Source organism: Chaetodon trifascialis, chromosome 2 (genome assembly GCF_039877785.1).
Source record: "Chaetodon trifascialis isolate fChaTrf1 chromosome 2, fChaTrf1.hap1, whole genome shotgun sequence".
In the NCBI taxonomy this organism is placed as follows: domain Eukaryota; kingdom Metazoa; phylum Chordata; class Actinopteri; order Chaetodontiformes; family Chaetodontidae; genus Chaetodon; species Chaetodon trifascialis.
This window is the reverse complement of record NC_092057.1, coordinates 10,033,829-10,044,840: the sequence shown is the minus strand read 5'-3', so window position 1 is coordinate 10,044,840 and position 11,012 is coordinate 10,033,829. Positions and strand designations below refer to the sequence as shown.

The 11,012-nt window shown below is 43.2% G+C and overlaps 1 protein-coding gene across 1 annotated transcript; it reads left to right on the top strand.

Annotated features, from left to right (window-relative positions):
• The first annotated feature begins 205 nt into the window (after positions 1-205).
• On the top strand, positions 206-2,578 carry LOC139347364 (homeobox protein Nkx-2.3-like). The gene is made up of 2 exons (XM_070986915.1): positions 206-587; positions 1,938-2,578. The coding sequence occupies exons 1-2, from the start codon at positions 221-223 to the stop codon at positions 2,576-2,578; spliced, it is 1,008 nt and encodes a 335-aa protein (XP_070843016.1). The 5' UTR covers positions 206-220.
• Positions 2,579-11,012: the final 8,434 nt, after the last annotated feature.

Genomic DNA, 11,012 nt, shown 5'->3' with positions numbered 1-11,012 from the left:
TCAGAGAGGAGACCTGCATGGACAAAACCGGGACTAATACCCGTGTTTTCGTGCGATTTATGGCGATGAGGGAGTCCAGAGGCTTAACGCACCTCCAATTACCAAAGAAGGGGCTATTAGGCTCAATTATTTGTTAGAAAAGGGTGGAAAGGAAGAAGGGGTGTGCATGTTACTCGGCGGGCTTCATTTCCTCGGTGCTGCAGAGCAGGAGCTGGATGACATGATGCTGCAGAGCCCACTCACCTCCACGCCGTTTTCTGTCAAGGATATCCTCAAGCTGGAGCAGCAGCAGCAGCAGCAGCAGTCCGGGTCCCTGGAGCTCCAGCACCGGTCCCACACTCAGCAGCAGTTGACGGGGTCTCCTCCCCAGCAGCAGCAGCATTTCCAGACCCCGCCGTCCTGCATGCTGGCCGGGGCCCGGGACAGCCCTTCCTTCTCAGACGGAGAAGACAACCTGGCCTACCTCAGCGCGCTGGCGGTGCGGGAGGAAGACCGTGGGGAGACCAGCCTATCCCCGGACATGTATGTCCATCCCGGCCTGCAGGGAGCCAAGCTGGAAGCCGCCGAGCTGGACGAGCAGGAGAGCAGTGAGTTGAAGCACAGGCCAGACAAAAGGCAACAATGGACACGTCAAACAATAGTTTTAACAGTAATATCAATTATAACGTTTTACAGAGAAACTGCCGAAGTGCTACATCGTAAATGATAAAAAGAAGCAGCTGTTTTAAATGTTCAATTTTCCATTTTACAATTTGCATGTTTAGCCAGAACGACAACTTGACCTGTAACCTTAACCAAACTGCTGTCACATTCCAGAAATGCTGCCTCCGTTACGCATGATGTAGTTTATTTTTGTAAATTAGACACACAAATCTAACCATTTGTAATAACGTAATAGCGATATAATCGGCCATTTCTCTATTTAAGGGTCAAACGCAACGCGAGACAATTGGACAGTGTGTTTTATGTCATTTGCTAAATAATCCTGAATCTTTTTGTGGCTAATTATTCCAGGATTTTTCACGACTTGATCACTCGGGTGATCTTAAAGATGAAACTCCTTTATAGCTCAAAAGTTGTGCAAAAGTGAAAAAACAAATCCTTTTGAATAAAGTGTAAATAGGTTGGATAGGACAGTATCTGTCCTCAGAGGCCTATTCTGGGCTGTTCCACCTCAGACACCAGACATTATCCCAATAAAGAGCTATCAAATGGTGGGAGTCAGCGTCACCGCGGCCAGGGGCCTGAGACGAATCCAGTAAAGTCTGGAAATGTCAAACACTTTCTAGTGGTTCAGCTGCGCGCCTGTTATGCGGAGTCTGTTATGATGTGTGGACCATAAACCGACAATTAGTTTAAAGAGGCTTGTAAAAGAAATGACACCGCGAAGTAGCGCTAATAAACAGTCACAGTCAGACCAGTCCTCCTCACATGGGCCACATAATTATTCATTAAAACGTTAAAAGAATGAGGTTTTCAGCTGCTTATGACTTCGTAATTTCAGAAAGTTACAAATATTTTAGCCATTCGCCTATTTGGCCAAGTTTGTATTGTAGACAATAGAGAACATGTGCTATTTTTCACGGTTTATGCTTTGTACGTTAGGCTCCTCTGTGGTTTGTATTTTATTTTCACATGTTCTAATAATTTCATCGCCTTTCTGTTGTTCATTCAACCTTTGCAAATTCATGGGAAATTTAAAGGGAAGCAAAGGAAATGTCCCATGGTTGAGTGTTGTGCCTGCAGAGACTGGTTTTTGGAGTTGCCAGATATTTACTGGTTTTTCAAAGTGCTCTGACTTCTGCTCAAAACCTACCAAAAACCTGCCTGTATTGGTTGTAAAGAGTACGCATTGTATTTTTACGCATGGAAATATCTCTTTATGATTCGAGTGCAGACATATTAACGCTTCATATGTCGCTTTCTAACCTTCCCAGAGAGCTGTGGTTTGGTGTCCCGGGAGGAGGCGGCGGAAGGCGGACAGGGCGACTCGGAGCGGCCGGTGCAGAAGCAGAGGAGCAGGCGGAGACCCAGGGTGCTCTTCTCCCAGGCGCAGGTCTTCGAGCTGGAGCGGCGCTTCAAGCAGCAGCGCTACCTGTCCGCCCCGGAGCGGGAGCACCTGGCGACCACCCTCAAGCTCACCTCTAACCAGGTGAAGATCTGGTTCCAAAACCGCCGCTACAAATGCAAACGGCAGCGGCAGGACAAGTCTCTGGAGGCGGCGGGACAGCACCACCCTCCTCCGCCCCGGCGCGTCGCCGTGCCGGTCCTGGTCAGAGATGGGAAGCCGTGCCTGGGCGGTGCGCAGAGCTACGCCGCTGCTGCTCCGTACGGATCCAACCCGTACAGTTATAACGGATACCAAGCATATACATACAACAGCCCCGCTTACAACACCAACTACAGCTGCACGTACACCAGCATCCCTGCCCTGCCTCCCTCCAGCTCCTCCAACGCCTTCATGAACATGAACTTGGGAAACGTGAGCGGCCTCGGCGGCTCCCCACAGGTCCAAACGCATCAAGGGACAGGGGTCACATCTTGCCAAGGCTCCCTACAGGGGATCCGGGCCTGGTAGCCTCACCAGAACAGAACTGTCTCTTTTTTACGGAGCTCTTTCATTTTGGTCAAGCCGCAACCTTTTAGAAGTGTGTGTTAATTTGGTCAAAACGCCCCAGAAAACAGTATTGCTTATGTAAAGGATGTGAATTTGGATTCACCTGCGGATGAGATGACATTTCACTCATATTCTGGCTGATTTAAATGTATTATAGCCGAGACTAGTGTGCGCAAAGGATGGACGTCGCACAGTGGCATCTGAACAGTCACAGCTTGGGTGAAATTTCAGTTTGTGGTCCAATAATTGTTGGTGCTCTAGTCTGGCACCGGCAGGACTGAAGCAGAGGGGAAATTACGCACAAGTCTGCGCCTTTCTCCTCAAATGAACTAAAAAAGATGATTCGGTTTTTTATGTTTGTTTTTAACGTTGTATATTTTTAGGCTATGGAGGGATTCAATTGCTTTAAATCGTTTTTTTTTTTTTGTTCAACAGAGAATTGTTTTAGTTTATTTCACATCTATTCAAATAAATCAGAGAAATGATGAAAGGTGCGTTTGATTCTGTGTCCGGGCACAAAGGATTTGATTACCTTTTGTGTGCGGAAAAGTGAGATTTAAATACTGCTATTTCCAGGGTGAAATTCATTACCGTCACAGAACTGCAACTGTAAATCCCCCCTGAATAATGAAAAGAAAGGATAATGACAATCCATATTCTATTGCTCTCATGCAGGGTCACTGTGCCCATAAATGAATTAAACGCACGGAGGCAAATTTTGCTCATAAACATATTAAGGGGAGAGCTGCTGGAGGAGAGGCCAGGCCACAGGAACTCTTTGTCCCGGTGCCAGGCGACGTGAAAGGAGGAAGTTGTTCTCCATTTGAGGTCCTTTAAAGGACGCGATTAAGCACCTAAAATACCTCCGAAGAGCGAGCTGCAGCCGTGCGAAGGAGCGGGAATAATGGCTCTTATTGGATTGTCGGACAAAAGGTGTGTGGTAGGCAGAGCCGGGCACTCAGTAAAGACAAAAGCGCACAGGGGCCGTGAGATTGACGTCCTAATATTCCAATTTGAGGGACAGGCAGCGGGTTATTCTGCGCAGAGAAGGGGACATGGAGGAAAAATGTGGTCACTTTTGTTCCCCTTCAGGAGGCTTTTTTTGTTCGCGGAGAAAGGCTCTCCGAGATCCCCAGCCGTGAGGCTTCGGGGGCAGCCGGGCTGGAGGTGATGGCAGCGGGGAAGCGTTTGTGTGAAAGAAGGGGGTATTATTGCTACAAGTTTCACCATTTATCCCAATGAGGAAAATGGACGGGAGAATTTTAAGGGGGAGCCCGACGAGGAGGAGGGTTGTGTCCTGTAGGCTATTATTTCTGTGTAAGGGCGTTATTTCAGCTCAGACCGACGTTATTCTCACAGGTAACAAAAATCCGGGACGGGAAAAGAACTGCAGTGACCCGATAATAAATATCCAGCAGGACAACCAGCAAATATCACAAAAAATCGAGTATATTATTACGCACCGCAGAAGACAGAAAACCTGTGACAGAGATATTATAGCAGAATTCTGCTCGGGTTATGGATTCAGTGAGGTAAATGATCTCACTGGAATGACCAGTTGATTCAATACGAGAAATAATCTCAAACAACTGAAAATTAGTTTTAAGACTAATTTTTAGTTCTGAAATAATTAGTCGATTAATTGGTGAGTCTTTCAGGAAATTAACGGCCAAAAAAAAAACGTCATGTATCAAGGGAAAACATCAAACTTTATTCGATTCCAGCTCCTCAAAGGAGAGATTTGGTTGCTTTTCTTCGTTTTAGATCATTTTAAATTCAATATTGTGTGGATTTTGGACTGTTGGCATGGCAAAATAAGTCATTTGAAGACATCGCTTTGGCTTCATGGAAGTTATGATGAGTATTTTTCTTTATTTTCATTAACTTTAGAACCTAAACTATTAATAGATTATTCAGCAAATAATAGACAGATACAAAATGGGTCAAACTAGAGCTGAAGACCTAATTTGGCTAAAAATGGGAGTTTTTTAGGTTCTAATTCTTCTTTATTTAAGCCTAATTAGCGCTGTTAATTAGCCATTGCGCACAGTGAGGGCTAAAAGAATACATCAAGGGGTCGATTTCAAAACACACTCGTGAGTTTAACTTCTCTGGTTTATTGAACAAAATTCTACAGTATTTGCTGGAATAATTCTTACGAACATAAATGGTCATAGATGATGTGTGAAAGTCAGGGAGAGAAAGCATCAATTGCTGTTTTTCTCTGCGCGTAATTGTTCCTCCAGCCTGAGAACAGTTGTTTCCCAAGCCCAGTTTTGTATAATTACACCCACACTCATGTCCTAATGTGAGGCAGCAGCCAAGACAAAGAACAAACAGCAGGAGCCACATTTACTAAAACATCTCCCACTGAAACCCCCAGACCTCGTTTATCCTGATTCAGAGGGGTTTCTGGGAAAAAAAAAAAAAAAAGTGGAGCAGCTCTGATGACTGACAGAAGTCCAGTAGTTCGTCAAAACGATAAATGGCTCATGACGGTGCAATGCTTTAAAGATTTATTTCCTGACCCTCAACTCTATAAACCATTGAGCCACTTCGCCCTGACTTTACGCACATTTTGTTCCTTAAAAATGAATTAAATTAAAGCTGATTGATGGAGTGCTGATAGAACAAATAAGCATTCATAAATATAATTGTTATCTGCAGTGATCAGTGCGTCGCTCCGGCTCCTCTCCGTGTCAGACAGTCGGACTCTGGACTCAGATTGAGATCTGTCAGTCTGAGCTGTTAACCAGCTGATCTGCTGTTTGGGACAAAACAACGTTAAAGTCCAGCGGAGCAGCCTAATGCCTTCTCCCTACTAATGGGGATTAATTGAGAGGTAAACAGAAAGCTGATAAGCTCTGCGCCCTGAGGTGCCGCCCGGCCGCAGGACAGAGACTGATGGACGCAAATAAAGACGAGACAGAGAGGCGTCTGGCAGGTAAACACCAACCTGCTGGGACACCTACTGCTACTACTACTACTACTACTACTACTACTACTACTACTACTACTACTACTACTAATAATAATAATAACAACAACAACAACAATAATAATCGCGTGTTGGCACAACAATAATTATCGTATTTTTATTTTGCCGTGTTATGGTGATGTGATTGGGAGCTTATAAGACTGTTATTTGGATTTTTCCACCTTTTATATTCAAATAAATAATTGATAAATAACCCCACAACAAATCAGCGTTATCTTAAAAAAGTCATGATGGAAAAAGTTGACAATAGAAAAACATTATAGCCTCGAATCAAAGCAACAATATATTTCAAACTAAAACCTCAAACATTCTCTTGAAAGTGGAAAATACAATTTTCTGACAGCTTTAACAAGCGAGTATTTAATTTGCAGGGCTGTTGTATTGGCTGTACAGGCGTTCCTGTTATTTTGTCCATCCCCTGAATGTCAATTCCATCAGTAATCTCTAAATCTAACCTTTGAACTTCCTGACCTGCTGGTAATGTTTATCTGCTGCTTTAACTTGAAGCCTATGTCACCTGTATTACTGCTACTGTTTATGCTTGATTTCTATCCTACTCTACCCCTGCCACCATCTAATCTGAAGAAGTATTCAGATTCTACTACCAAGTACTGCATTATAAAAATACTCCATTATAAGAAAAGTCCTTCATTTAAAATCTTACTATCAGAAATCAGTTATATCATTATATATCATTAGATCAACACGTAAACAACATTTTACTGTTGAAGCTGGTGCTAATTAATACCTGCTTTATGGGTTGGGCAGTTTGATCTATAAAAATGCATCATATTTTATAAGTGGTCATATATTTTGCATGTAAAATCTAACTTTGTAAAGTAATTTAGGAACAATATTTTCCTCTAAAGTAGCAGAAAATGGAAACATGCAAGTAAATACACTCTCCAAAGTGGTTCTTAAGTAGCAAAGTATTTGAGGAAATGTGCTTGGTGACACTCCACCACTGCTAATGCTGTTTCCTACGGGAGGAGTTGTGCTTCTACACTAAATTATTATTTCTGCTGCCAAAGGCTCTTCTGTATTAACACGTATCGCACCTAAATGAATGGGGGTAATAGAAAAGGCATTAGATGACTAAAGACCGTTCATTCTTACTCACACATGCAAACATGCGTCACAGTTTTCATTATTCCCTCCATCTGGAAGCTTGTTGATCCGACCACAGCTGCTCTCTGCCCCATCACACAGACTCCAGTCATCACCCTGTATACAGTAGCTGTGTGTGTGTATGTGTGTGTGCGCGCATTAACAACTCTGATTTGCCGAATCGTTCTTAGAATCTGCAAGTTTCACATCAGCTTAGGGAAGTGTGTGAGGGGTTGCACGGTGTTAACTACTGTCATGTGTTTTAAGGTAAAAAGTGACAGTAAAATCATCTTGTAGCAGTAAGTTTTATGTTTTGAGGAGCAAACAATTTCTAAATTGAGCTGGATGCTGTAGGAGCAGAAGAAAAATTACAACCAAAAACCAGAGCAGGATTCCCATTAGTCTGTTAAGGAGCCAGAAATCATTGCTAGATTTGGTCTAATTCGACTTTTTCTCTTATGTGGGAGTGGACGACCATAGTAAATGTGCACCGCTGTAGAAGAGTCTGTGGAAAATTCCCAAAAGTTATCAGTCACCTGTCTGATTAAGTTTAAACCAAACATGTTTGCAGTGGATGAAATTACCACATCACGTGTTTCAGTACCACACTTAACCCTCTCAGGGCCGTGACTATTTTTATCACTAAAATGGAGAGCAAACAGACATTTGTTTCCATTTTTCAGCCCTGATTTCAGAGAAGGGAATGCTGTGTGAAACATATATAAATCAGAATGTGATAATTAGCTCATCCTTTTTGACATGTACTGACCCCAAAACAACACAAATACAATATGTTCAATGCTTGACCTCAACAGCTTCACTGATTTTTGTAAATATATGCTCAATTTCATGCAGCAACCCGTTTCAAGCAAGTTGGGAAAGGAGCAACAAAAGACTGGGAAAGATGTGGCACGCTCCAAAAACACCTGTTTGGATCATTCCACAGGTAAACAGGTTCAGGTAACAGGTGATAGTATCATGATTGGGTATGAAAGGGGCATCCTGGAAAGGCTCAGTCGCTCACAAGCGAGGATGGAGCGAGTTTCACCACCTTGTGAACACATGATTGTATAAAGGATATCACTTCATGGGCTCAGGAACACTTTGTAAAAGTGTTGTCAGTAAACACAGTTTGTTTGCAGATGACTGCATTCTGTTTTTATTTTTGTTTTACACAGAGTCCAGACTTTTTGGAATCTAGGTTGTGGAGTGCTGCTCGCATTAACTCTCCCAGTTCCTGCTAAATTTTTGAAAAAACATTTTCTATAAGATCCTAAATTGTTCATATGTTCAGTTCCTGCATCATCAGCTTTAATCTGCATCAATCTACAATTCTTTTAACATTACGTGTCTTGCAGGCTGCTTTCCTCTGACGTGGTACTAATGCTTTGGTTTGATTGCACTCAGTATCGTACAGAACAGATTCCAGAGCTGTGCTGAGACGAATAAAAATCATGTGTTAATGTTAATGTCTTCTCTTTCATTACCAGATTGGAGAGTGTTTCTTGGCTCGCTCTCTGTTTCTGTCATAACACCCACATGTTGTTGCAGAAGTCGCTGTACTGTATATGCTGCTGCCTTCACTCACTTGGCTCCTATGATTGGTCATTAAGGAGGAACCCTCCGCCTATCAGGGGACGATCAATGAGCCGCTTGGGCTGCAGTGTTGAGTACTGACAAGCCCAGACAGGCTGCATTCACACAGGGAGACACTTCAGCTCACAGCGGAGGCTCCACAACATGTATATTACTGTATTATTACTGCTACTACAACTGCTGTCAATGTTTCTGCTACTGCAGCAACTACTACTACTACTACACTTACCCCTATTAATAATCCTACTGCTACTATTACAACAGTGGCTTCAGCTGCAGCTGCCACTATCATTACTGCTATTCACGGGCGAATAAACTGTGAGAGGGCCCTGGGGCAAGAATGAGCTGCTGGTACCCTCTTAACCCCCCTCCCCTCACACTCTTGCCATATATTTATTTTGTCTATGCTGGAATAATGCCAGGAACCATATTGGCTGTATGGTAATTTTAATAAAGAAAATTAATTTAGGAATATGCAGCAGCACAAACCTGACTCAGGGATCCTGCATCAGACAGCACAACGGGCTGCTGTGTTGGTGCTGCCTCGTGAAATAAAAATGATCCAGTCGGTGAATTTGAAGGCTTAATTTAAGCCAACACGCTGCACAGCCGTCTATAATACTGTTATCATGTGGGAACTACTTTATCTTTCATGGTGCCAATCACAAAGTCAACAGTAGAAATACAGCGTTCAGGTTACAAAGTAAACTACTGGGAACGTGCGCATATGATCGGCCACCACAGTGTCGTGTCGGATGACATTGCATTGCAGCAAAAGATGCGCCTGGTTGAACTCTGCTGCAGGACGACCCTGCACTGGGACCCCCGCTGTGTCGCCTCCATTCACATGAAAGAGAGAGCTGCTTTTTTTCATGCAGGCCTGTGAAATTTTGCAGCAAAATCAATTCAGCTCAATGGAACCGCTGCCATCAATGGACTCTTGTGAGGGTGAAGTAACTGCAGTAATTGACACGAGCGTTTGTACTGTTGACCAGAAGCAAGCCGTGCTGACCTTTGACGGCGCCGTAGAGTTCAAAATGGAGGACACTATCGTAGCTTATTAGCTGTGTTGCACCACCCACTGTTATTTAACCTCCTCTGTCAGAGTGTAAACTGCTCCACAAGAGAGGAATGGTTTGCAGACATTTATGAGACAGGAGTCTCATGACACAGCTAATAAGCTATGATAGTTTCCTTCATTTTGGACTTTACTGCGCTCCAGTCTGTCAAAGGTCAGCACTCTCAAACATGTCAAAGTTTACCACAGTTGAACTCAAAAACATTTTGCATACTCAATTCGCCAATTTTCATCCATCCAGTGACTTGACTTTAGTAGCCTATTGCTGGTTCCTCCACCTTGTGAAAGAACATTGGGCCACACTAATAAACAGTCAAATGTAAAATCCACATTTGTCAGATGTCTGCTCAATATCACTGTGGATCTCTGTGGATTGCGGCTTGTGGGAGTTTGGCTCTTAAATGAGAAATCCACCAATTGAAAATCTGACACCTACAAGCTTCAGTGTAAAGTGCTCTTCAGAGGCTGCACAGTGTCTTCTTAGTCAGCTCGCATGTAATGCTTACTGACGTCACCGTAATAGATTTTGCAATGGACGTGGATGTTTGGAAATGTCTTTTTAACTGGTTTCCTGTGTCCAGGGATGGGAGAAGGGAGGAAGGCCAGCCAAGAGAACGGCTTCGGCTCGTCCATCAGCCCCAGATATCTAAATATTTATCCTGTAATCCACATTTATCCATTCACTGGTGCAGCTTTCTGGGTCAAAAACGTTATGTTTCTGGGAAGATACACGAGTATACTGTGTTTATGCAATGCTACCCACAGAGATTTATCCTAAACTGTCAGGGTTTACAATAACACACATAAATTGTAGTGTGTCTCACTAAAAATCATTAGAATCATTAATTTGAGTCCTGCACCAGCTGGGAAAATCTGGACAGGAGACGCAAGTGAGTAATGCTTTTGTTTCTATCAGCCGCTCAAATCCACGTGCTCTTGAGCAAGGCACTTAAAACAAAGCCGACGAAGCTGATTAACCAACAGGGCGAGATCACAGGAAGACTTATGAAAAAGCATGATGAATACAGGCCCGCCTCTGGTGTCCCCTACACCCACGGGTGCTTCTAGAGGGGAAAAAAATCATTGTGCGTTCATCCATGGGCAGGGTGTGGCATGAAAATCCAAGTCAAGGCACTCAAGTGGGTGGTTAAGAATAAAAAGCCTTTAATAAATATGGGCTGACAAGACATTCTCAGGAGACAATGCATGCTCATTTTTGCGTTGGTGTATTTTTATGTATTTGCTCTTATTGATTAATGGGTTGATTCCACCCAGTTGACTGCCTGGATGTTTAATGCCACACCCCAGCTGTGGATACATGCTCAGCCTCTTTATAGTTAGAAATGCAAGATGTCTCTTCACAAGCTGCATAGTGTTCAAGAATATTCAGGATCTTGCACGCGGAGCTGCATCTCATCAAACAAACTAAAATAAATCTAAATGAATGGAAAACGTCAGCCGACGGACGACTTATTTACATTGGACTTCCCTTCAACATTAAATTCCTTTGAATAGAAAGTCATACAGTATCTTTTACATCAAACAGACTACTTTTTGGTTCAGTTAGTGGAAGACTGTCTACTGAGGTAATCACAGCATTCTTACTTATCTATTAA

What these genes read in the sequence shown, in the direction of transcription:
- LOC139347364 (XM_070986915.1), top strand. Translation starts at nt 221, where the DNA reads ATGATGCTGCAGAGCCCACTCACCTCCACGCCGTTTTCTGTCAAGGAT. An exon ending in GCTGGACGAGCAGGAGAGCA is followed by an intron (nt 588 to 1,937) that starts GTGAGTTGAAGC and finishes TAACCTTCCCAG; the next exon opens with AGAGCTGTGGTTTGGTGTCC.